At 42.0% G+C, this 27,129-nt stretch overlaps 3 protein-coding genes across 3 annotated transcripts; all 3 read right to left on the bottom strand.

The window, feature by feature from the left end:
- Positions 1 to 1,124: 1,124 nt before the first annotated feature.
- On the bottom strand, positions 1,125 to 5,242 carry LOC145902624 (multicopper oxidase mco-like). The gene is made up of 14 exons (XM_082990665.1): positions 5,028 to 5,242; positions 4,687 to 4,871; positions 3,977 to 4,078; positions 3,775 to 3,906; positions 3,526 to 3,716; positions 3,324 to 3,470; positions 3,045 to 3,246; positions 2,731 to 2,984; positions 2,427 to 2,523; positions 2,269 to 2,371; positions 2,042 to 2,196; positions 1,880 to 1,985; positions 1,675 to 1,816; positions 1,125 to 1,613 (listed from the first exon to the last, which is right to left on the bottom strand). The coding sequence occupies exons 1-14, from the start codon at positions 5,140 to 5,142 to the stop codon at positions 1,568 to 1,570; spliced, it is 1,977 nt and encodes a 658-aa protein (XP_082846791.1). The 5' UTR covers positions 5,143 to 5,242; the 3' UTR covers positions 1,125 to 1,567.
- Positions 5,243 to 6,282: 1,040 nt separating this feature from the next.
- On the bottom strand, positions 6,283 to 11,339 carry LOC145902556 (src kinase-associated phosphoprotein 2-like). Its single transcript, XM_082990575.1, has 16 exons — positions 11,149 to 11,339; positions 10,847 to 10,940; positions 10,704 to 10,731; positions 10,582 to 10,603; positions 10,220 to 10,288; positions 10,082 to 10,162; positions 9,679 to 9,738; positions 9,466 to 9,612; positions 9,196 to 9,326; positions 9,048 to 9,114; positions 8,795 to 8,887; positions 8,274 to 8,507; positions 7,617 to 7,804; positions 7,365 to 7,419; positions 6,995 to 7,095; positions 6,283 to 6,669 (listed from the first exon to the last, which is right to left on the bottom strand). Exons 1-16 carry the CDS (start codon positions 11,186 to 11,188, stop codon positions 6,577 to 6,579), a joined length of 1,503 nt encoding a protein of 500 aa, XP_082846701.1. The 5' UTR covers positions 11,189 to 11,339; the 3' UTR covers positions 6,283 to 6,576.
- A 1,187-nt stretch (positions 11,340 to 12,526) lies between these two features.
- Positions 12,527 to 25,523, bottom strand: LOC145901421 (uncharacterized). The gene is made up of 22 exons (XM_082989096.1): positions 25,190 to 25,523; positions 23,135 to 23,860; positions 22,868 to 22,944; positions 22,764 to 22,806; positions 22,545 to 22,702; positions 22,243 to 22,449; positions 21,984 to 22,065; positions 21,834 to 21,902; positions 21,116 to 21,279; positions 20,731 to 20,797; positions 20,197 to 20,248; positions 19,602 to 19,710; positions 19,234 to 19,323; positions 17,496 to 17,573; positions 17,310 to 17,342; positions 16,975 to 17,006; positions 16,278 to 16,378; positions 15,913 to 15,974; positions 15,289 to 15,465; positions 14,981 to 15,129; positions 14,166 to 14,386; positions 12,527 to 13,938 (listed from the first exon to the last, which is right to left on the bottom strand). The coding sequence occupies exons 1-22, from the start codon at positions 25,359 to 25,361 to the stop codon at positions 13,436 to 13,438; spliced, it is 3,372 nt and encodes a 1,123-aa protein (XP_082845222.1). The 5' UTR covers positions 25,362 to 25,523; the 3' UTR covers positions 12,527 to 13,435.
- Positions 25,524 to 27,129: the final 1,606 nt, after the last annotated feature.

The following is a 27,129-nucleotide window of genomic DNA, read 5'->3' on the forward strand; positions in this document are numbered from 1 at the left end:
AGAAGAGAATCTTCCGGCTGATCGCAACTAACTTCTGCTGTTGGATTCCGGTTTGCCTCATGGTTTATTTGAGTGTGGCGGGAGTCAATATGCCCACTGATGCTTACGTGGCCAGCGCATGCATCCTGTTGCCAATCAACAGTGCTTTAAACCCTATTCTCTACTCTAAAGTTGTCGCTAAAAGATTTTCCACATCCGGAGGAAAATTTTCTCAGTGGAAAATTGTTTGATTCGGAAAAGGCGTATGTGCAAAGTTGTACAAACTAGAATTATGCCACAGGAAATTTCTCAGTGGAAAATTGTTTGATTCGGAAAAGGCCAACAAGTGATTAATTTCTGCGTGGCATAATTCTAGTTTGTACAACTTTGCATATACGCCCTTTGGACTGTTTGGTCTTTTTTCTTGTGATTGTTGAAAGGTTTGTTGTATATTTAGAATTTGTATAATTTTACACACATGTCTTCTGGATTGATTGCTTTTTCTTGTGCTTAATGACAACTTCGGTGTGTAGTAGTCATAGATTTTTGAACATACGCCCTCGATTAAACGTCATTGTTTCTTCTTTTGACAAGAATAACGAAGTCAACCTGGCATTTTTGTGGCGGCAAATCTTTCAATGTAGTAAAGTGTTTAAGAAATAAAATGGCCTTACGAAGTTGAAAACGACTTGAAGTGCTTAATCAAACTTACGCTTACTGCCTGTTGTGAAACCATTGGTTCTACTCTGTTGCTACTACACAACAAACAACCAACTAAGATATGGCGGAGTTATGCTGTGAAATCATAGATTTGACTTAATTAACATTTACTCGAAATCGGTGCTAGTGCTGATACCAATGCCTATTTTTAGAACACCAGGGGTCCCAGAAATTACGCGTCTGCGTAATGTCGACTGCACGCATTTAAAGTGATAAATGAATTAAAGTGATTTCCATAGGAACGATAACAAACCCATGTACCACGGAAAATCCCAGCTCTGAAATTCAACAGATGATATATGGAGCAGACGAGATTCCAGCTATACCCCTCACTGTCCAAATTATGTTTAACTTGCATTGTATTCACAATGAATCATATGTAATATAGCTTAAAACGATTTTGACATTACACAAAAATCTTCGGCATTTATGCAAGTTGTGAGTGTGACGTGTTGTGCATGATGAACAAAACAAACTAATAACTTTACTCACATTGGCGTTCATCATTATAAGTTTACTGGAATCCAGAAAGCAGCCGGATTTATAAATGCATGGAGAATAAATATTATTGAAAAGACAGAAAGAAATGGATTCCTTACAGTCAACAAACAAGCAAAAAAACACTTAAATAACTTTTCTATAGTGCTAGAAGCAAAGTCGCATATAAAAGTAGGAAATATTTGAGGGCAGGGCAGTGCCCTTAATTTGCGTTGTAATGCAAATCCATGCGATGGTGATCTGCACTAGCGTCATGCCGAATAAATCTGTAATACACCTGGCGAACTGTGGAGCTATCTTTAAATGAAGGGTTGGGACACGTGAGTTTCATATTCGTATGTTGGTCATCAGCTTAAAATCAGTTCACAAACTAGAACAGGGACAAGATGGAAGAAAAGAAAATCGGATATAATAACCTGAAACAACAGAAAAGTCCTGTAATTTTCAAAAGATCTTTTTTGCGAATTTTACCCGTACCCGAAGCTGATAGACATCGGCATGGCCTTGCTGCTGGTGTCGCATAAAGGCTTTCCATTAAATGGGAACCGATCACATTTTTTGCAAGTCCCAGGAAAGGCATTTCCAGATTTCACCGAAACGTTGTGATTAAGATCAGCGCCTTATAAGAATTTGCCTTGGTATTTAAACACATTGCTTCGCGATATTGTCGACCACACTATACCTTGTTCCAAAATCCTCGCTGTCATCATCATTCCAAAGTCTTCGTGCCCCAAAATATGACAATGAATCACCACGTCTCCAAGAAACTTGTTCGTCATAAAACGGATCTACAAAATAACAGTTGTTAGGTTAAAACAACATTTTCGTGAGATTGGCAACGTACCGTGATGTTCGACAGAGGCGGTACAAGAATGACGTCACGAAACACTCCAGGTTGGGAGAGACCGATTGTCTCCGGTCCACCTTTCCCGTTCTTCCAACGTTTATCGTGACCGAGGTACTTAAGCGGATCGTTGGGAATCGATACGTTTAGGGTTTCTGAACGACAAGATGCAAAAACGTTATTGTATGGAAATATATCTTTCGCCCAAGGACTGAATGATAAATTACTGTTGTAAGCATAATGTTGGTAGTCACAAGGTTCCATATTTTGGCTCCAGTACTTTTTACTGCTATGATCGAAAGGTCCAGTGTATGGATTGTAACTGATAACCTGTGATGTCAATTGTTGTAAATGTGGTTTTACCAAACTTATTTCAAAAACATACCTGAAAGCTATTGACGTGAATGTGTATTGGGTGACTACTGCTCGTTCCGGTGTTGGTAAAGTACCATTCCTGTACCGTGTTCACTTCAACGTTGTATCTTCAACAGGAAAAACATTACTTTAAAGATAACCTTTTATGAAGCAATATTGGTGAATTTTAAATGACATACATATAGAAACCTCTCATAAACATATGCGTGTTACAATGTAGCGGCATTCCAGATTTTAATAAGTTATTCGAACAACGATTTTTCACCTAATATTACCGAACATTATAAAGTTCTGGCTTTGAACTGTCAATTCACCTCCAGAAATCTTCGCTTCGGAACCAGTCCCTGTTTAAGGTCAAACCACTTCCAACCTCTATGACGAAACGTCCATGAACCTTATCCTGGGGTAAGTTTCGGAAATCCTTGATGAAAAACGGTCGTTTTGGCAATTCAGTTTTTATGGTCGTTGAAGTCGTTTGTCCAGTCACTCGAATTGTCAAAAGCGTTCCATTGTACCCCCCATTTTCCCCGATTGACGTCTTTTCAAAATCCGGAGCGTACGACTTTAGCTAAATGATATTTATTGATAGGCTATGACCGGTTAACGCACAGTACTTAAATGAACTTACAAAATACGTTCCAGCTTTATCGCACACAACCAACCAATCCACTTTTGCCGATGCAACAACAAAACTTTTTCCAAACCGCGGCCGTTCAGCTTTATCTAAGTACACTCCGTCGATGGCGATCTCATAGAAATCACAGGCAGTAGCATTATTCTCATCCGCTATAAACAACTCTAGTGTTGTTCTTACTCCAGCATTTACCATCCTACATTATAACAAACCAAAAAAAGTCAACCAATTTAGTCACATTTACTTCTTTAGGAACAGTTTGGATTTACTTGCCTGAATCGCTTGATTTGTCCTGTTGTAAGATTCATAACAGGATTCAGACGACCGTTGGTTGTAAAATTATTGACACCATTTGCTTTATCTTCCATCCAGTTGATCAGGGTTTCGTGTTTTGGGTGGGTGATATTTATCATATCAAGTCTGCGAACATTTTTGTTTTTAAATACGCATTCTTTGGTACGTCGTTGTAATCTACCTGGGAAGTTTATCTTTGATAGCCTTCTGTACCCCTGAAAATCCATAGCCTGAATAAAATAGAAGAGATTGAAACACAAGTTGCACGTCGTGCTCGCAGTTATTCGGACACGAGACATCTTGTATGTGTTGAGGAGTGCTGGAGTTGGTCGGATCTTCCACGATGATCATTCCTGACATTCCGCTAAACACCTAAAGAACGCTAGAAACGGGTAAACAATGAAAGTCCGCCAAAGGCAGTTTAGATTACCTGAAAATCAACTGAGCCATGCCAATGAGGGTGGTACCAGTAGGTACCGGAGGGGTGGTCGCTGACAATCGGGTAGTTGTAGTTATAAGTGCCGTTAGGAGGAATGTCAACGAACACGTTGTCATGGGGTCGCTGTAGGAAAAAAATTCAACGAGATTTTACTAAAAGGAATGACCAAAATGAAAACGGTATTGTCAAGTACCAATCCACTGATATGCAAGCCGTGGGTGTGGATGTTGGTGTGGTTCGGTGTCTGAAATGTGTTGTGTTTCGAGACAAATTCTGGCTCCTCCAGCTTGTTGGTCTGGAAAACATGGTTTTGTTAACAAGCAGCTTCATATGTGTTGACACCTCGGAAATATGCCCACTCGTTCACTGTGGGTATTACCAAGGTAAACCAAAACCTGGTGCAAACTCATTTTTGTTTTGACAACTCCTGGAAGTTCGTGGGTGTTAAACACCAACGTTTGACTCACTCAACGCCTCTCTGAGTTTCGTATGTGGGACTGAACGGCTCAAGCGGAAATCACTGAAACAGGAACTACTGCTGCCTGGTTGTTTAGTCGGCAGGCAAACTGACTTAACCTTTCAAAATAAAAACAAAAAAATGCCAAAGCATTTGAAATAAAAAAAAGTGGAATGAAGGGAGATTCTTTTCGTACAAATATGCCAAACTAGTTTAGATACGTGGTGATTGACAACATCGTTCAAAGCGCCCAACCAATATACATGCGAGAAAATTTTATATGGAAATTGATTTGTGGTCAGGGTTTTTTAGGTGGGAGTTCCGGTGTAAAAAGTCATGGCAAAAACACACAAACTGCAGCATAATCTATATCATCGCATCCGATGACAATTTTTAGGGCAAATCATAACTTATTCGTTGCTCTAATAAAAATCAACTTTCCCCACCAATGTCAGATTAAATGTGTCTCCAGGCTTGATCATCCACGTTGGTCCTGGGATTTCCCTGTTGTAACTGCGTCTGCGGAGCGTCAACCAATTCACTTTCAACTCGGCAACCTCCACCGTCAGGTTGAGATGCATGAACCCGTTCTTTGTGCGAATGTGCCTCGGTTGCACCAAAGGAAGTTTGCCTATTTACAAGGTTTCAATGGCACATATGTAAACATCATAAGCAAAATATAATTCTTTGAATAAATAAAATTTTAAATGCTGTCCACCTTGTCTTAATTTGCAATCTTGATCGTTGGGTAATTACCATTTTTTTGCATTTGTTGTATGATACGTACCTCCTTCCAAACGACAAGGCGATGTCATGCTGCAGGGTTGGGCGTTAGCCAGTAATATACCGTAGGGAAAAACGGTTAAACACAGCGCAACAGAAAACTTGCGAACCAACAACATCTCGTTTTGCCGCAAAACAACTAAACTTATACCAAATATTTTAACTTTGTCGTATAGAATCTCTGAACAAACAGGCCAAAACTAGTAGGTCTACCTGAGGTTAAGATTAACACGAATGCCATCTAATCAATAGGATTTAAATTCTAACTTTATGTAGTCGGAATCCACCCCGGCGCTTCCTTTGACAACACCAACATCACCTCAGTTCACATTAACGCCTACCTGGATTGTTCATACCTCACAACAAACTTACTCATCATACAGTCAGTTAATATTCATCATACATGTAAGCAATCACCTTGGCTGTGATTTTCCTTGTGTTGGGTTGAATTATGTACGTAGGACGCTTTCCATTGGTTGTCCTACCAAGACCAAAGACTACCCTCAGGGAAATAGCATAACGGTGATAACAATTTTTGTCGTTGCAATATAGTCCAGTCCACTGACCTTCGTGCAGCAGTGCATTTATTCCCTTTATTACTTCCGCATATACCCTAGATATAACGTAATCGTTTACTCGGGAATGTTGGAATAGAGTGAAAGCGAAGGTCATAAGTTTAAACAGTAATTTTGAAAACAGGAAAATAACAAAAAAGCTGATTTAGTTATACGTTGTTTCTTTATAAAGCATTAATGCTTACGGATACGTAGGCATGGAGCACGCTGACAGAAAATGTTGGTGACCCACAGGCGGAAGACTTAGAAATATCTTATGTCCGGATGATATTGGAAATGGATTCCATACAAATATCAAAAACGTGTCAATAGCATTAAAAGTGTCAACTATTTACTCGCATTACTGTTCCAAATGGGTTTTCGGTCTTTATGGAACCAAACGGATTGCCGACCTCTGGCTTTTTCATACCGGAAATTATCATACGTTTTAGAACGCCCGTGGACACATTTTACCGGATATGACGGCAATTTTTTTGGTTACTTTTCGTTTGTTCAAGGTTTGTTTTCCCGTGTCTTTAATAAACGCTTTTGTACCAGAAATAAGTGATATATAGTTATATTCTTTTATAAAACCTTTAAAAACATTGCCTGTGCCATAACTGATTCACCACAACTGCATCAAGGCATGATAGGATTTTGTTTGAAACTGTGATGCGGTTGATGTGCAATAAGGTGGGCTATGTGTTTTGTGCACCTGAGTGATGTTTTATTAAATACAGTAAACGCCCTGTTGAACAGTTACGTTATGTACAAATCATTAAAATCATTCGGGTGATTTGGAGAAAAATCAACGGACAGTTCATACCATTGAAAATTGGATAGGCGGAAGGATACTTGCGTAAACTATGCGGTTCAACGTAGCTATAGGAAGAATATATTTTCACTTGAATGTTCGGAAGAAAATTTTTTTTAGGTGTTTTGTTTTTCTTGTACAAGGTATGAAACGACAAAGCAAAAAATATGTTAACAAGCGATAGTTCACATTTCATATGCTTCCATAAGGTAGCTTCTAGGCACAAGACCAACCACGTCGTTTTTCTTTGCTACCCACCATCCGTAATTGTCGTACTCCTAAAAAAAAACAATACTGTGTCAGTTTGATGCCAGGCATAATGTTAAAATACTCAAAAGCCTCTTCTGGCAGTATTAAGCTGAGCGTGATAAAGAGTTATGGTCAGGAAACTTTTTGAGTTAATTTAACAAATTACTGTGTAATTCAGTCAGTTTTCTAGGCTGTTTATGTAATTTTATCCAAAAGAATAGCAGAAAAATAATTAAGATAATCATTTTACATGCTGCGTAATATCAGTTATGTTATCGCTGAATACAAACCCAAAGATGTGTTTTTTTGGCAATGCAATTTGTATTACATATTCAGTTGCTTATTGATGCGTACCCGGGATATGACGTGCACGATTTCTCCTCGTTTGAACTCGAGTTCTGTGTCGTCATCAGCGTTGCAATCCCACATTCCTTGATACATATTCTCATAATCCTCTGCAAATGTAATAATGTGGCGTGTCAGTTGTAACTCTAATCCACTGTAAGTTTTTGCCGTGCGATTCAGGTATCATCTTTGAATGCCAATATCGAAGTTATCGTTTCTGAATGTTCTTCCGTTAGCACGAACGAAAGCGAAAGCTTTTCGAAGCAATGTGAAATCGAAAGCGTCAGTCGACTTCCGTGTTAACAAATTTCCAATTCGTTTTTTTTTAGGGTTTCTTACGCCCCTGTCTTTAAAAAGCCATACGATACTAAAAATTTACCTTCTGTTTCAACAGGACTGTGAGCACTCTTTTCAGGTTGCGGCAAACTGGTTACCTAAATTGAATAAAAATTAAAAGTTTTGACGGAGGACTCGTTAACGAAAATTGTCGTTTGGTAAAATGTGTTGGTTTTATTCCAAAATTTGTTCGTATTAGATATAGACGTACAACAAGGTTGCGGTAGCTGATGTTATAAATTATATAGAAAACCTTCATGAAAACTACACAAGACATAACTCCAAGTTAACTTACCGGACTTGGAGGTTGCGGGAGAGATCCATGAGGAGAGCGAGGTGGAAGCATCGGCGACTCTTTGGTGGAAAGTCGACTCACAGGGGATTTTAATCCCGGAGATGGTGGAGGAGGAAGAGACTGGAGTGTGATTGGTGGTGGCGGGAGAGAATCGTGCGATCGAGCAGGAGACGGGAGTGGCCTGTTATCTGCACCGGACAAAACATTAGCGATAAAACAATCGCAGAAACGCCCGCGCCCGAAAAATAGCAAGCCCCCTTCCGCATCGTCGTTATCTGGATAAAATTTTTGTTTCGAGATGAAACTTTCGACTTAATTCAACCCGATCGGTGTGTAATAATAGTGTTTAAAATGTTACATTGATTATATTGGGCCTGCACATCAGGATATAGAGAATCATATGTGATGATAAACCCGTTTGAACTCTACATATTGTGCAAAAATAGTTGTATTTAAATCGGGGCATTGTTGCAGCGGGTGTTGGTGACGAGAGGATAATGAACTCCTTCCTTTTACAGCTAACACCACAATGGCCAGATACACTGGAAACTACATAACGCCTTATATATAACCGCCATAATGTATAAACAAGCCCTGTCGCGTATAGAGGAGACAATTCAGAATCGGTTCATGCTTTTCGATTTTGTTTTCTCATACCCTTCTTCTGCTGGGGACCATCCCAAGTATCAGCATCATCATAAACCTCTTCTTGCACCTCCGTGTCGTTGTAAGTATCGCCAGCGTCAGGATTTTCTGTATCGTCATAAACCATGGCATTCGTATCGTCATACGTCAGCGACGCATCTCCCTCCGTGTCATTATACAAGTCGTCCTGAATCTCTGGAACCTCGTTCTGCATTGCGCTGTTGCCAGTGAGTTTACTTTTCAAACCTAGAACAAGATAACTTCTGTGATTTTAATGGTGAATGTGATACTAAACAACCGACCAATCAATGGATCGGATATAACACAATCGTGGCTACAACATTAAGTACAGACAAAAAATATTTTGGAAGACGACCGAGACACACACGCAATTGCGAAGTGTATTGTTTTTAACCCATATTGCAGAAACATTGACATGTTTTATTATTTCGGACGTTTCGGGGAAAACCTATGCCATCATCAGAAGTTTTATTTTACTGTGCCCCAATATTACAGCATAGAAACTCGTTTACCTGCAAATAGAGACTTAGGCTTGGACAGGGTGTCAGTATCTGTGTTGTCGCTCTTCATGCTTACCGTGTCCGTAGTTTTATCCACACCTTTACCTGTTATCAGTAAGCATGTTTTATATGTGACGCATCTCGTATAGTAAGCTTATGTGATTGTAATGGAGTAGAGTGAGGCAACTTATCAATGCAATGACTTTCCATGATAGTATTATTAAAAATGACAAAAATGGAATAAGCATGTCACGTGACTACTTACTGACGACTCCGGTTTTAAGCAGAGAACTTTTCCATTTCACCATAGCATCTCTGTCGCTGGCGCAAAACTGTAAAACAATAAGAAGCAACAAGTTTACACCAACATTTTCAAAAAAGTGTACAATGCTGCCACTGGTTTTATAACTTACGTCATATGTCTTCTTCTGTTGGTCGTTTCTCAGCTCGAAGCATCTGTCCTTCCGCTTGGCCTCCCGTGTTATATCCTCGCGCACTTCCAATGTATACCCGCGCAAGTCGATCGCATCTTTCTGCTTCTTATCTGCACACAATGTATCGCCATCAGACATTAACACCACGAATTTTTCAAGCCATTACAGTAACAAAACCACTAATGCAAAACCTGGCCATATTTTTGTTGCGCGAATGATTAAGAAGGTGCTGTTTTTCCTTACACGAACCTTTTGAGCTTTCGTATATGTAAAGGACATTGTGATGAAGGACGCACCACCTCTTGCTCCACCCGCCAGAGAGGATGGTACGTTCGCGTTTCATCTGCAGAAACTCGGCAATGACGGCATCAGTCAGTTGGTCGCACGGGATTGGAGCTGGGAAAATCAAAAGGCTCAATGTAGTTCACAGTCTTGAGTGAATAAAATGTCAAATAAACTCACGAAACACGGGAGAAGTCTGCAACGGTGACGGGGAATGGACAGGGTCGCCTGATGTATCACCTGCGTAAGAAAGTTTATTTATCAATTTTCTTTTCTTAATAAAACCAACAAGGCTTTTTTAGAGCTGTGGAACAGGCCACTCCTTCGACCTGATAGGTATTATCAGTGCAGCTTTGGTGACTTATCCCACTACGACGATATTGCCAGCTAAATGGTCATAGACAAGCGAGACTTGTTCCTGTTTAAAATTTAAATTAATGATTGGTTGGTTGGTTGGTTGGTTGGTTGATTGATTGGTGGTTGGGTGTTTGTTGATAAGTGCACGTGCACTTTAGTCCGAAATAAACGAGGAAGTGAAATTTTTAGTCTAAAGTGAACAAGGAAGTGAAAGCAAACTGCTTACCCCCAACTGACATAGTGGCTGTGTCCGTGTAAACGTCAGGTTCTTCGACATCATTTTCAACGTAAGTTGCCTCCATGTCAGCTGTTTAAACACTTTGTGTAAGGGCATGTACCAAAACTAATCTATCACAGCACAAACCAGCCGATACGTCGTTATACAAATCCCCACTCTCAGCCACTTCCACATCGTTGTAAACATCATTACCGCCTGAAAAGACTTGACGGTTTAGAGGCATTTCATGTAATACCATTTGATCCAAAAAAAATGTAGGCAAAAAAAACAGTCTAGGCGTCCTGTTGTATTTAGGAGTTCTTGCTAAATGTGAAAGCGAAAGCGTCTATATGGGCTGTTGTCAACATGGTTTATGGCAGATATGTAAGGTTTGTTTGCTCCTTCACAGCCAGTCAAAAGCTAAGCCGTGTCGTCAATAAAATATATTTATTTTGTCACATTTTCTCCACAATCGATTAGCGACAAATGTGCTTTGACAATACTGGTACCTTTTGCGTCGCCGTTGGGCACCTGAAAATAGCAAAAATCAATATTTAAATTATCTCGTCAAAGAAACAAAACAGTATTTACATTTCAAACATAAAAAAAAATTGTGGGGTTTATCACTTACCTGGTTTGACGAAGTGTACCGCTCTGACCTAAGGTACAAAATAGTTTAATTTTGTTGTTCTTTGTATCAAAATGAAGTGAACTTGCAGTTGTGGTAGTTATTTATTACAAAATCTGTTCAACGAGCATTAACAACAAACGTACTTATGTAAAGTGCGCTTCAAATTTTCCAACAGGTCATCTTTCTCTTTTCTAAACTTTTTGTCCAATTTGATGTTCTCCAAAAATGCTATTGCAGCTGTTAGACGAAATTTTGCAAAATGAAATTTGGTTTTATGAACCCGATCACGATGAAATTAAACTTTAATATCTATTATCAAAACATACATACACGAGTAAAAAGGGAGTCTAGATGAGGCATTCATAAATACATAAAAAGCCAGCATTAATTGAGTGCTGCAGAATTGCAAGATGCAGCTACCAGCACATTAACATTGTTTGCTTGCCTTTAATCTGATGCAAAGCCTCGCTCAGAGCTGTTTCCATCGTGCGTTTCCACAACACAGATTTCCCGCTTCCTTGGAATGAGTTCTTGCACTTTTGGCCACGTTTTCAACTAATGTTGACCCAACGGGAGAGACGCCAGGTATTTGGCGGCTCTCGAATGAGTTTCGGTTTGTAAGTCAAGAAAAGACCTTACGCTGAAACGAAGGTAATATAACTGTTACTACTACGTTGCAAGTGCCTTTAGAATTCAAGAACCACCGCGGAATAACCACATACTATACAGTTTAAGTCTTGCTGTATCTGCAACCGCTACTGTTCAAACACTTTCCTTCGCAGTTGGCCCGACGACGAACGTTAGGCTTTGCTTGACAATGTAAACAAGAACTTAAGAGCACCGATAGCTTCCAAACTTACACCATCGAACGCGGAAGTCGGTATGCTCAGTGTGCCTTCAGCTAGTGGTTCAGAGCAGCGCTATACGAATAGATGACTAACTACAGAATACGCTTTGTGTCTGTGACGCAACACACGACCACGCACAGCGACGAGAAGGTGGGAGTGCGCTGGCATTCGTCGACTGACAGGTTTAGTATTGGAATTGTTCCTTAAAAAGGGTAAACTTGTTCTTGGATAATAGGTGTCTTTCCAAGCATTTGTCACTTGTACCTTTTTTTAACTGTTTGCATTTTTTCATTCTTATACTCCATGTTGCTGAGAGGTGGGACTTAAATGTTTAAATATCCGGTTCACTCAAAAGCGGCATGCCATAGTGACCGGGGGCTGATATATAAACGAATCAGAATTATACGATGTTATATGCGAATTCTGCTCTATTGTCACTGCATAGTGCGTAGTAAATACGCGTGCTTGTAAGTTGTAACGTTGTTATAATTATTAGGGCTAATAGCACATTACTAGCCGATGAAATACAGCAGTGTTCGAATTGAAACAAGGGCCCATGCAAACGCTTGTCAACTAACGAAACAACCGGTTCGTGGAGGTCATACAAAATCCAAAAACCACTTTTTACGAACCGAAAGTTTTACTTCCAATACCCCAAAACGGGACAAATAAAGTTATACTAAGGCCAGGCGGATTCTTTTCCTTTGCATTACCGATATTGCAAATATGATTTGATCGCAATTTTAACCTTGACCAAGCTAAACCTGCACAGTGACCATCGAACAACCTTCACCAGCTGGTGTATTTTATCCAAACCACGCAAAGACATTTTCAGTTCGGAGCCCCTTGTTTATTGCGCGGTTGCTATGAGTCACTGCTCTACAGTTTCGCCTCCTCTACGGAATCACAGCTTCCCTGTGATAGCAACCCTATCGTAGGTGCTATATACATATAAATATCCCGAAAAGAGTGTCAGCGAGCAAGTTTGTATTCAATTACACGATCCGAAAGAGCATCAACTTGATTCAAAGAGTACGGCATCATTACGATAAAGCTTCCAATCACCTTAATGTACATGATAATATTATGACACCACTTTTCACGGCGAGTATTTGTTCAAAAAACACTTACAAGGCGGCCGCGGGTCTAATTTGTCGAGATCAAAAATTTCCAAGCGATACTTTTACAAACAAGACAACCCTATACACAATCACTACGCGGGTACCAGCCAATGCTGTTGACCTCGAATTGAATAACCAATTCCTGTTTTTTTCGCTGCTGTTTCGACATTCTTCCTCGACCAACAGTTTTCTTGCATAGAATCGCCGAAATTCCGCAACCAGAAGCCAGCGGCGGCGTCATCGCGCGTACATATGTAAGGAAAGTGCAAGCCGTGTGATGAAACTAGCGCGAAGGCAACCGGGTTAAAAGCAACGCAACACACACGTAGAATAGAACCTTATCTGTGGGTTATATACAGGGCGTATACATAAACGTTTTAGTACAGAGCTGGTCGTTAAAATTAAGCGTTACAAAGCGGAGATTGTGGTGCAAACAGCGCAGCAAGCAGCTTCACAATGGCAGTTCGGAAGCTAAGGATTCAGATTTGAGGTGGTTGTACTTAGACACGATTAAAACAGTTTCGTTAATTCATGGATGAACAAGGATTGCTGAACATACTGGGACAGTATCAGTGCAACATCCGGGTCTAATTTGCATGCTGGCTGACAATTACTCACCGCGGAGAATTGCGAACATCGAGTCTAGTTTTAAACGCATCATCGAAACCTCGACAAACAGCTGGTGGGGAAGGCGTAAATTACAGTATATCATCAACCACAATAATACGACGCATCCATGCAAATGTGCACCGGGAAGGAGGGGTTACGAGTTGGCCGGCGTGACGTAGTTTCCGGGGAAAGTCCCGAAAGCACCGGTGCGCTGGCACGTGCCGACGAACCAGCCGTCATCACACGTCTCCACCACCATGATCAAGTCTCCTGCCATAAGGTCCAGCTCATCTTCGTTCGACGCCTCGTACGAGTACAGCGCCACATAGCGGCCAATTACCTGCCCGAAATCCACTTCGGGCACAACGCTAGGTGGCGGGGTGTGCAAGCGCGGTGTCGACGGCTGGGAGCTTATGTTCGAAGAGGGGTACGACGGAACGGAAGGGGCCAAGAGGGTTTGCGCCGGTGGGGGTGCAGGGAAATCCCCGTCGTTTTCAGTGGTGACGGTATTCTGGTAAGTGAGTGAGTCGACGACTCGGTCGAGTTCAGAAAGATCGAACTCTCCTCCACGCTTGTGCGAATCTTTAGGTTGAAGTTGGACGGCGGCGTCGACGACTGAGTGTGCGAGGAAGGCTGCTCGTTGCTTACGATCCGATTCTGTAAGTACAAGGTTGATTTGTTAATGGCTTGTCGCATAGCGAAACATGATCTAAACCACTGCGAAGTAGAGTAAAAACTATCTTTAATATACCGTTTTTACTCATGGTCATGGTGTGAATACAGCGGCCAAAGACAACACATGAAAGCTATCCCATTTTCGACGTGTTTTTTTCCAGCGTTGCCTAATATAAGCTGCATGATTTTTACGCTAATTCACTTCATACCGTCAGGATCGCTGTTCGAGCTTGTTTGACTTAGAGAGTGAGAATGTTGGGATGACTGGGACGGGGTTGTGGTGCGAGGTGAACCCACTTTAGGCGAAACCTCAAGTTCTTTGGGAATTTTCTGTTTGGGTTTTGCTCCGTCAGAGGTCTCCGGTTCTACGATGACGTCAATATAGACCGTGGGTAGGATTCCTGTCTTGCCTCCAACCTTTCCCTTGTACCTGGGAAGATCAAACAGAAAACGTTTTCGTTTGCACAAGGCTTAAGTCATATCGCTGTGAAACGGGCGATAGGAGACACTGATAATTCCTTACAGCGACGATCTATCTTCCCATGCCAACGGCAAGGAGAATGATAATAAGACAATGAACAGAACAGGTTAATAACCACGGGAACTGGCGCTGGCTATATCGACGATATAATATTTTATATCCATCAAAATATATCCTAAGATCGAATCCTAGATGTTAAATCAATCAACACAGAAGAGCTTTCAGACGATGAGCCGCCATTGATCGCATGTGATTCAAAATGTTACTTTAATCTAATTTTCCCAACGATCGCTTGCATTTGGCATGAATAATGCAACGACGTACCGGTCTCTGATTGGTCGAAACTTTCTGTGTTTTTAAGGGACGCCTGTACTTATGACATAATATGGTTAGACGACTGTGTGCATCCCCCCCACCCCAACCGTTCTATTTATATTCACTGAGAATTAGGTCCACAGACGAGGGGTCGCGACGTCAGTGTGCAAACCAGCGATAACTGGTGACTAACGCGCGTAGGGCGTTATTACGTCAGTGATAACCCACCAATTAGCGTCGACCTTCTTCAACAACACTATCTCATCACCCTTGTTGAATGACAACTCCACTTTCGTTTTTCCCGCGAAGTCGAACTTGGCTTTGGCCTGGCCGTTCCGCAGAGGTTTTTCCGGCACCGATGCGGTGGTCGAGATAATCTTAAAACGTGGAACGTTAGCAATTTAGTCGTTTTATGTTAATCCAACACGTTTGGCATTTTTAACCAAGGTCGAAATCGGAAAGTTTTTAAGGCAGGTTATTTGCTTGTAATGGAACATTTCAGGCCAACAGAACAACACACACATAATTTTTTGTACCTCGACGTATTGTACAGGAATGATGCCGCTCTTCTTTCCGTCCACGGTTTCGGCCATGTACCAATTGTTGTCCACCCTCCGCGTGATGATGATCGTCTGGTCCTTCTTGGCTGACATTTCTTTTGCAGTCTGTGCCGCAAACTCGAACTTGGTACGAGCCGGTTGTCTCAGTTTGTCCTACAGCAACAAAAGTACCAATTTATGTATTTTACCGGATCCAACTTATGTGGCTTCTCCGCTTGTTAGTTTAATTAGGATTAGGATCTTCAAACCAGTATGAGTGAACTTTTCGACTCGCGTGCTGGAAATTATCAAAATTTTGACAGAAGTGTAAATGGTCGGTGCGAGTATGAAGTACACATAGAATGTAGAAACTTCTCTGTGCCAAGTGTCCACATAATATCATCCGGCGTCAACTATTTTCGTATTTCTAATTCAGTTTATATTGATCTGGACTTCAATAATAGCCAGACTGCTTGAAAAATCTAGAACAGTTTAAGACTCAAAGGGAACTCTTATTCCATTGGTCGCAGGGGAATTACTTATATACGTTTACATTGATCTCACAGACAGAATTCTCATGACAATGCCACAGATTCAGTAACATTGACCAAAATTTCCCACCTCCTCATGTTTTTGCTTTTGCTGTTTATTCACGGAATGGGAGACAGGTGGTTTTGTTGAAGCTGCAAAGTAATGCACGTGCTTGTTCATTCCACGCAGAATATAGTTAAACATCAACCAACATGAAAGCTTTGTAACTGAAACTTACAATAAGCTTTGTGTACTTCGACTTACAGCAGGTGTAAAAGGTTTTGACAAGTTCATCAGTTATTTTGGCTTACTGGCATATGACAAACTAGTTATTACACGCATAAAGCTCTGCCAACACGTTTCAATACACACTTATTTCCGTATCGCTTAACCGAACACGTTACAATCATTAACCTCTTTCAAAGGAGACCACAAACTTATTAACCCGTACTCACCTGACATGGCAGCGTTCCTGTAAGCAGTGTAGGAAGCAGCAGTGACAGGTGGACTCGCTATTTCAGAAATTGTCGCTTTCTCCGGTGACGGCGACTTGTAACTGAACAGAAAAACTCTACGTTCACGACTGCTGCCAACCTACTACACAGCAGATATGCTTTCTAGGCAGACGCGCTGGGCGTGCGGCACAGTCGTGACGTCATTGGGCATATTTCCTATCGCCTTCCGGTGCGGCGCGCGTTCAATGCAGTAGAAGGTTTTGCGTAGCGGTAACGCGTGGGGCAGTTGGTAAAATATGATGACTGGATTAATTAACAACAATCAACGTTACAACGCTACAACGCTACGGAAAAGTTCATGTAACGACACAAGGGTTTCTGTATCTTAACGTCAGATAATATGAAATTCGTGTTAGTGGTTATAAGTGCAGCTGTTGGTCACATATACCGTTTTACACTGTGACCGTGAAAAGTGTTTGCGTTAGTTACACGTGTTTTGCAATAAAATGAGGAAGGCAAACACGGATGTAGCGTTTTTCTCTACGTTTTACATTTTCTTAAATTGGGCGCCTTAGACATCCAAACTCATCCTACCAAACAACAGAAAAAAAACATCTGTTGTCTTATTCACAAACAGTGTAACTTTACCTCGGTTAAAACACAAGAGGCGCAAGCGAGATTAACAATAGCTGCTTACCTGGTGGATGCGATGGGCACATTCTTTGTTTGCTGAAAAACAACAAAACAATCATTACAGGTTGCGTTCAAATATTGATCCATCATTTGCCTTCGCACGTTATTATCGAGGCCGTAAATAACAACGCCAATAAAATACAGGAGGCAAAATGACGAGCCGCCAATTAATGATGCAAAGGTTAATGATTGCGTGGCCACGAACACCTTTGCTCACATGCCAAAGTGCGGTGATGGTGCGTGATGAAATACCTTTTTTTAACAAAAACACACTAAACCGTTTACGCGCCAACGGGTAAACGACATAAGTCACACAACATAATGGTTATTCGCGCTTACCTCTTGCATTTCCAAATCCCATATTGTGCCTCGCTGAAGAAGCGTAAAAAAAGATAGAAGCCAGAGTAAGAAAAAAGTAGGAAAATAGAATTTCGACTGCCCTGATAATTTATCCCTTTTCTATACACATACTGTCATACAACTACCAAGATACGACTTGACTATGGCTTGGCATAGCGTGCTCACCGGTTTGGGGTTGAGAATATCGTCGAAGAAGTCACCCCATTGCATATTGGAGAAGTCCTCAAGGCTGGAGCTTCGCTGCTACATCACAGAACGACACAAGTCAGGTGCGACAAAAACACTTGAGACAACCTCTTACACACACGACAACTTCACTGCGAGCAATAACGCGACCACAAAAACGACAACACACAATTACCGGACTTTCCGGATTCTCCATGGCGATGTGCATCGATCTAAACTTAACAACCGATCTCGACAATGCGGTTCAACTTCGGAGCTACGGGCTCATTCCGGCCGCTATCTATAGGACTGTATTGGCTACAGCAGCAGTATGGCGCTACAAAACGATTACTAACAATCGCATTCCCGAGGTTAATCGTTATTGCGCAGATCAACAACAGAGTGCGTGTCAGGTTACAAATCACGCAACGCCTTTGCTGAGAAAATCGGGCGCACTTTTCACCGCCATCATTGTGTTGCGGTGCGGGCAGCTTTCTGACACTGTAGCGGGCTCTAAAGGGCGCAGTTAAACGTCGTTGACGAGGAGTTAATTGAACCCTAATGATCGGAACTAGTGAGTGTAGACGCGTGGCACACAACGGACCCAGCCAGTGAAGGACGCCCATCTGGACGAGTGGGGGCCGTTCGAGGGCCCAAAATCGAGTCTGCGGTTTTAGGGCTCTTTTGATACCGCTGGGATTGCGAAAGTGCGCGAAGTCGTGGCGCAACGAGTAAAAAATAGGAGAGGTCGCCCGTTGGTCTGCATACAGGATACACAATGTGACACACTCCATAAGCTAACGATCGTGCGATAAATGGGGTGAAGTGTGTTGTTTGTTTGAATTAAGCAACCACCTCACGCCGAAGTCAATTAATTATCATTAGCATTGCGCTGTAGCAAACCAATTCAAACTTCACAGGTCGCCATAAACACATTAGAAAAAAAGAGGAACTTCCTGTGAGAAGTAGTAATGCGAAATTACCGGGGATTTTTTGCAAGCTACACCTGACAGATGGTTCCATAATATAAACAAATAATCTCCAAAAACGATGTGGAGAATCTAAGGGCATGAACATCAACACACGTTACAAGCATTCAGCTCTGTCATATCAGTATCGCTTGGCGACAATACCCAGTTTCTTTGTAATTTGACACAAAGTACTTTATTTTAGGTTCGTTGCGTTCCGCAAGACGCAAAACCGCTGGTGGTAATTTGCAATGGTTGTTCGGGGTAAACGCAATTGTTAAGGCCGACTTTCGCACGATCGAACTTCAAAAGCTGTGACCGACGCGCTGGCACTCGAGCAATGCAAACAAGACGGACGGGCACTTTCGCTGAACGACAAGAGCCCGGCTAAATATAGAGAATGGTCACAGTGGGCGTTTATCACAAGGCGACGGTGATTTGAAACTGAAACCACAAGAACGCGTGTGCATGTTTGTATGTGGTCACGCATGCGCTCCACCTCACAATGTTTCGTCTCGACCCACAAACAAAACACATATCACAGAAGAACATTTTGAATATACAAAGAGCATGCGTCGAACCTTAAACCGTAAAGTTGAGGTATTAGGTATATGGACTGCAAAGAGAAATTTTAAACCACAATATATGGATTTAAATGAATGCTGGCAAGCGCTCGGGCAATCCACAAACCACACATGAGTGAAGCAAGGCATGTTGACGTGTAGTGAAACGTGCATTATCGTTCAACCGATTGTTTGGAAGATACTCACAAGCGTTCGATATTGGGGTTGGTATTGATTCGGGGGAAGCACCATCCGACGCCTTCTGGGCGCTTCCGGTGCATTTAAGTTAAGCTTAATCTACAGAAGAAGAGATTAAAGAAAGAAAAAAAGCTTTTGCTTAAGAATAAAGAAAATGGAATAGCCAGGAACCTCAAATAAAAGTTAAAAAGTTCGACTCTAAAGAAGAAGGAAATGCAGATCAGGTAGAATATAAAAGTTTTACTTTCAAACTATACGTTTCGTGCAAAAAAAAAAAAAGTCCCTCCGAATTTCTTGGCATGTGTAAAATTTTGCAGAGTCCACATGCAGAACGTATGGAAACATCTCAATCGACAAAAAATCGACGAAAAACTTACCGGATTGTTCTCGACCACGTAGGGTTCGGCGGGTTTGTATTCGGTGATCCGCCCGACTTTCTTCGGCTTCTCGATTTCCATCGAGGCATGGTGATGGACGGTTCGATCGCTGCGCAACACAAATCATTCGATACAGCGTATTGATATCCACGAGAGGAACAAGTTTAAGCTTTGAATAGCCGACTATCACAACTGTTTTCACAACGAAAGTCATTCGAAAAATTTCTGTTGTTAGCTGGCCATAAAATTATTGAACATCGGCTTCGTTCCGTCGATAGAGACATGATAGCGATACACGACCATTTTAAGGGGAGTTTAAATATATATAGCTATTCGGAGGCGGATATTTTTGGGGTTATTTAACGGATTTGCCCATATACTTTTCTTCATCAAAACTAGATCCCCAAACTTTTCGGCACGGCATTATCAACTTCACATTGCAGAGTGTTCTTGTATTAAGTTCATTGCTGTCGAAGTCGGGTAAAGCGTTGAATGTAATCCGGCACGCCATTCTTGACAAGGCAATGTTTGCACGGTGAATTTCATACCGACCTTGTTTAGCGCATGTGCAAATACAACGCAGAGGTAAACTTACTTTACCGACGTGGCATCCTCCGCAGAAGAAGGTCGACCGTCAACCGTGTCATCTAAACATAGAGCACACTTAAAGGATGAGTGGCCTTAAAGCCGCGCTGATTTTTGTCAGGGGTTTGACACTTCGTCAGCTGTTTTCGTGCGAGTTGACGTAACGGCTTACAACGCTCGACGCGCAAAATTCGTACATATGTTTCATTTATGGTGACACATCGTCTGGTTAAAACAATGCTTTACAATAACGCATATGCCCCAATGCACGCACGCTTACAAATCATACCCGTGCAACCATATGACCATATTTGGTGACCTATTAAGTGCAACGATCACCTGAAAGAGAAACCGTCTACCCAACGACAGGGGCATAGATTGGCGGAAACTACCCGTTTACAACGGGAAGTTGTATGTCATGTTTACATGGATACGAGTCCAATTCTCTTCCAGCGCTTACCGCATCCTGGCTAATATTTACGCACAAAATAGAATACTTGGTTTATACAATAGTTAGGGCGCGACACGACGAATGGTCGCTTACCATCTCTCTCTATCTTGTGCATCTGCTTGAACATGTTCTTGTACCAATGCTTCGAGTCGTCCACGGTCTGCGACACAGTAAAGAGTTTATTTGAGGCGCAACTGGTTGACGACATAGTTCGCAACACGGCCACAGCTGTCTGGTAAAGAGGGCAGCTATGATATGTTTCTATTCCTTTTCAGCTCGCAAATTAGAAGTTCTCGCTCGTGTGGGCAATTGAGACTGTTATAAGAGTACATAAACTTGTCAAGTACTGTGAATTGATTTTGTGTAAAAATGTAAGTCTGAAGGATGCTAAATATAGCAAGCCAATTTTCAATTTACCCTTTAGGTGACTGTTAAAATCCATACGCTAAAATAGAGAAACCACTTGTACATAACGTACCGTTCGTAGAGCGTATGGTACTCCATTATCATTGATGGGCCCAATTCCTGTATGGTGGGGTGCGCGGACGATGGTTGTTTTCTTGGTTCTTTCAAGAACTACTGGCTGGTTGTCACCACCGTCGGTACCGGCAGGATAGTACGTGTCGGTATGGACCAGGTCACCTGGATGCAAAGCGATGAAGTTGATTTTATCGCCACTCGTCGGAACGATGATGACCTTCTAATGGGATCGCGATACTAAGATAGATCACATCTGCTGATGCGAGCAGAGGAAGCAATACTTCTACTTTATGACTTTGAACCAATCGCACGTCACGGGGTTTTGCGTGCTTGACCCACTACAGACAGGAAATGTACAAAACTTTAACAGCCTTTACGTCTTGTTGAGGGTTCCGGCAAAAAAATGCGCAACATTTTGTGGTAATTACAATTCTGGATGTAATAAAATTGAATGTATCGAAATATGTTGTTCAAACACAGCACGGAAATAAACATATAAATGAAACAACCGCGCCAGGAAGAAACGTTACGCAGAAAAACGCAACCCAAATTAGGAAAAGTGCTGCGCGTCGCGCAAACCTAACCAAATTCGTCATTTGAGCGCTTGCGGGGTCGATTTGTTTGTCGGCGGGCGGACGTGGGAAACTTAAGCCGTACCAACAACGGCAAGCGTGAGAGTGTGGAGGTAGCGATAAAAACAAACGGTGAAAGCCCACCTTCTTGCGTGGTGGTCTGATATACAGCTCCTTCGGGTAGCTGGGAGGCTGGAGTCAACCTGGCGTCGGCTGAAAAATATTTGAGGCTCGGTTTATTTGCTCGCCATTGAGGTTGCGTTTAAAGTCAAGATGGCGGACAACCAGGCATACCGTTGATGGCAGATGGAAATGGAGAACCTTGGAATGTGAAGGAACTTTCAACTTTGGCCGGCGCCGGGCTGTTGCCAGATTTCTGTGGACCACAGCACAAAAGTTGATCCTATACCACTCAACAAGCGACTTCACACACACTGTTTACGGGGTAAAGAACAATTTAAAGCTACATTTGCTGATTTGAAAACTGTGCATAACGTGGTTTTGAGAGAAAAGTGCAAAGAAAAGGTAAAAAAGCACAGACATAGCAACGCACAATTAGGATTCGCCGCGTATCTCGAAGCAACGTTACGTAGCCACTGCTTTGGGAAGCGTTACTCATTGACGACTGGGATCGTTCTCTAGTGGTTTCGGGAGCACATGGAGAAGACCTTCCGTTATTACACCGAAGTGGAGACAATCGCCCGTTTCGTGGATAAGGAACCTCGGCCGGGGGATGGTTGCAGCTTTTGTCATTGAAGTCCTCGAAGAAGAGAAACAGAGGAAAGGGAAAAGGAAGTTAGAGGAGAAAGTGCGTTTCGAAGAGTAATTACTCTTGTCCTATAGGTAATTCCTTACTTTGGCAACAGGCACAGAGACGGAACGGAAGCCTTTAGGTTTGTTAGACTGTTCAGGGGGAGGGGAAGACATGGACAATTCATCTGCACCTGGTGGTGGAGGAAGTGGAAACTCGTCATCACTTTGTTGATTGGTTGGTCGCCACATAGCTGGTTTCGCTGCAGCACAATTTATTGGTCATTTCCACACATGAAGTTTGGCCACAAACAAAATACTTACCCTTGCTATGGACCTTAAAGCCATTTCCAATGGGTGATGTTGCCTACAATAAAAAGCAAGAGTGGTGCTTGTGACAGAAGGCAGATTATAATGTATCAACCTACCTGGGAGTTCAGAAAGGCATCGGGTGGTGGAGGTGGAAGTGGAGGCTGAACAAAATCCTCCTTGCTAGGTTTCGAACCTTAACCCAACAAGCATATAATTAGTGCAGAAAAAACTGCACACAAAATCATGAAGCTTGACACATTGATTGCACAGCCATCAAAAACACATACAACACCAAGTGTGTTTTTAGTTAGTTTAGTATTGCCCAACATGCAATTATAAACACCGTGCATCTATAACTCCCAACACATGTTAATCAGTATTACCTTGAGGTACCTCTACTGAATTACATTCTGAAGTTTGGCAATTATTTTCATGCACTACAGCAGCATCAAGCTGTGAAAACATGTTTTCATTGTTTGATCTGTCGGGGTTCAATTGGCCAGGGACTGCCACAACATGTAAGTTGTTGTTGTTGGAATTTGGAACTCCAAGAATATCTTCATCAGTAAAGTCATCTATGTCATCATCAGTGTATGGTCGTTCATCTTCGATATCAGAATGAGAATGTTGTAGAGAATTGGTTTCTGTCTCAGTTTGAAGAGGAATTAGAAAGGGTTTCTGTGTAGAGCTATGTTCAACAGTACTTTCAATGTCATCTCCCGATGCTACATCAGTGCTTAAGGATTTGTCACCACAAGCTTCAGTTAAACTAGGTACTTTAACCACACTAAGATCATCAGTGGTTGAATCCTTGGCTTCATCATCAAGAAGTAGTTTTTCTTCATCAGTTGAAAGCAGTTTGTCTTCATCAGCAAGAAGTTTGGCAGGAAGCTGCTTTTCAGTGGTTGTGTCTTTGACCAAGAGCTCAGGGCATTCTATGCCACTGTCCTGAGAAACATGTCCACACAGAGGAGGTTTGGTCTCATCCTTTTCCACAAGAGAAAGAGTCTGTTGTGTCTGTTGATCAACTTCTTTCTTTTTTTGGCCAAAACTAACAGATCTGAATTGTGGTTTTCGACAAGAAGCTGTGAAAGGTTGTGGAGATCCTCCTAATGATAGAGGATCGTAATGCAAACTAATTAATTGTGACAGAAGTAATTGGACCTGCACATGTCTGCCACTTGCTCTTGTACAAAGCTTGAATAAATTAATTAATGTGGGCACGTAATTAATAAGTGCTTAAAAAGTTGAGAAGCTTTGATACCAGCATGCAATGACTCACGATGCTACAATCCACCAATTACCCAAATCCACCAAAACTACAACCAACAAGGAATTTTGATTATTTATAATTGGAAAGATATATATAGAACATGCAGGGTTAACTGTGCTGTTGTTAGCCGGCCAGATGAAAAATTCTAAAAATGTACATACCCACTGAATGCATTTCTCTAGTTTTTGAAGATTACAGATTTCAGAACAGCATATGCATCATTCAGACATTAAACAAAAAATATTGCATGTTTAGACCCAACTGTTTGGCCTTCAGCAAAATTAAACAAGTGATTATACTCATACATACTGTATATGTCTTTGTTGTTTCTGACTGCAACTAGCAGCCTATACACCCACTTATAGCTGGACACACATACTAATAAAATATTTGCGCATCTTTGAAATTCAAACGCCTGAGATTCCCTGTAATCTTCGCAATGATGTCAATTCATACCATAATGGGCTGTTTATCACATTCCGCGCATAGCCGTCTGCTTAGACAGGCGTGTAAGTTACAAACTGTCGGTAAGTTTCAACAGGCAAAGCTGGGCCTGCAAAACATCATTTCTAACCAACGCGACGTGACAGCTGTGTCGTGTAACATTGACTGAGCAAACTATAAGGCGCTTGCGGGGCGAGGCAAGACACAATAGCTGGCGGGCGCCGTCAACTGCAAATTAACTGTCGCGATGCGACGCTCTCGTTACCTTTGCATCGCTCACAACGAGGAAGAAGGCGGTAATTAAAAGTGTTCTTCCCGACTGCTGCCAATTTCCGATTGATAACCGCCTACGGTGGCGGTCTACATAACCTCGCCATGACTGGTATACTTGGTTGATGGTACGATAAACACCACAAACCACCTAATGAGCAACGTACGATTGCAACAAAGGAAATACGGCACATACTCTCACTTCCCTGTTCAGATTTTTGGCTGTAATACACAATGCACGGAACATGTAGACTTAAAAGGAAGCTACTGGTGATGACGTAAACGTCGACGGTGCAGGTGACACATACCATGTATGGCAAGTTGATACAACGGAATGGGGCTACAACGTTCTACACGAGCCAACACTACAGGTTAACCAACACATACCCCACTACATCTACTTCCGAAATAACTCAAGGCTATTTTTAGACCAACTACAAGTTTTAGTTACCCCAGTGGTAAGTTGCGGATGTCGCTCTTGGTGAAACCGATTCAACGAATTCTTCTTCCATTTTGGCAACGGTGGTATTTAGAGCGTTGACAAACGAATCAAGCTCCTGTTCTCGGCGCTGCCCGAAAGTCATTTCTTGGCAAACTCTACGATATCCACTTCTTTCCGCCATGTGCGGATTATTTAAGCACACTGCGTACAAACAAGTCACGGCCACCAGGCCACTTTATCAAATAACGGTAGTTACAGATTGATGCGCAAGAATAGATGCTAATACAACACCCTGCCTTCTTCCGCTGGGTTTATGACACTAAGCAACGGACATCATTCAATCAAGCCGAGCTTTCAGTCCTTGAGAAAGCCAAAAGGTCGCCGAGCCCTCGACTATTTTGATGCTTTGAACGCGACTGACCGGTAACTATTCACTATCGACGATAGGATATGTCAACAAAGCCGTGTTGACATAATAGTCCAGCCAACCACAACGCGGAAACTGTCAATATAGCGAGTTTTGCAACCCTTTTTTGTCCAAAGGTTTGGGCATACATGCTGACTATTCACAGTTAGTTTACTGCCATCTACGACTGATTGGCAAAACCAAGCTTAATTGCAAACGCACAATATGTGGTCCAGAGGGACTAATGTCAGGGCCCTGATAGCAATCCCTACGCAGCGCTTTACAGAACATGAATGCAACCCGGCGAGTTGATCAATATCGGAATAACTTCTGTGCAATCGAGCGAGAAGGGTACGTATAGAAAAACGCATTTTAAACAGATACGGAATGTGACCGAAGACGTGCGCAACGTTTGCCCTTCAGTTTACCCCTAAAAATGGTTGCAAATAAGCTGCGTTTGCGAGGACAAAGATTCATGGCCGGTGCATTAAACTGTGCCCTGTGCACACCGACCCCATTGTTAATGATTGAAGAGGTTACCCTTTCCTTTCGTCTTCCACAAAATGTTTGGCAGTCGAAGGTTGTCGGTCCTACTTAAGCCAACATCCGAAATTGTTCCAGATAATAAATACGATCAGTGATAAATTAAAGGAAATGGTTCGAGTCTACAGTAAACAGACTAACTGACGTTCCGTTGTACGCAATCAAACCTCGAAACACTCACATTGCACAGGACTCCAACGGTTACTTTTAAGCTACTTGTCAACCGCAACGCATTCAACAGCAACAATGATCAAACCAGCTTGCACGTAAAACTGTGAATGGGCGTTATCATAACGCACGCTGTCCGCTAGCTGCACTCAAGTCAAAAGCATGCCACTTCACACGTCCCTCTCACAGCTGTGCTCATGGGAGACAACAAACACGGGTCCCATGGGGGGATTGCACTTCGTTGCTGGCATAATATGTTTGTACTTACGCAACAGGTGAACACAGCCAAAGTTGGTGATTAACAAAACAATGAGCACACCCAGCATGCAATTAAGTATGAAATGTTTTTTTCAATAACCTTGTTTTTTTTAGAAATACCAACATCCAGACAAACAACTAATCACTTATAATGAGTAGCTTAATTGTGTTTTCTTATTTGGTCTAATCTGGTTTACACCTAAGGATACACAGAAGAAATCAAATGTTAAATTAAACAGACAGGATTCAAAGGCAGCTTAAAACAGCAAAGCAAAATTGCACAATAACACAGCTATTCTTCAAATCACCAACTACCCAGCAATTGCACCTGCTACGACCACTGCACACAAAGCAAGCCTACACTACCACAGATCTCAGTATCATAATGGCTTTTGGATTGAATGATGAATTAACTTCAACAGATTACCAGCTTTACACTACAACATCATAATTATACCTTCCCCTAAAAACTCCTTTTCTAGTAACTGTTTGTCAGGTAATGGGGGCACAGGTGGTGGGGAGAGTTCAATAGCTTTAATCTTCGGTTTAGGAGCTGTTGGAGGTTTTACTGTAA

Source organism: Ascidia mentula, chromosome 5 (genome assembly GCF_947561715.1).
Source record: "Ascidia mentula chromosome 5, kaAscMent1.1, whole genome shotgun sequence".
Classification (NCBI taxonomy): Eukaryota; Metazoa; Chordata; class Ascidiacea; order Phlebobranchia; family Ascidiidae; genus Ascidia; species Ascidia mentula.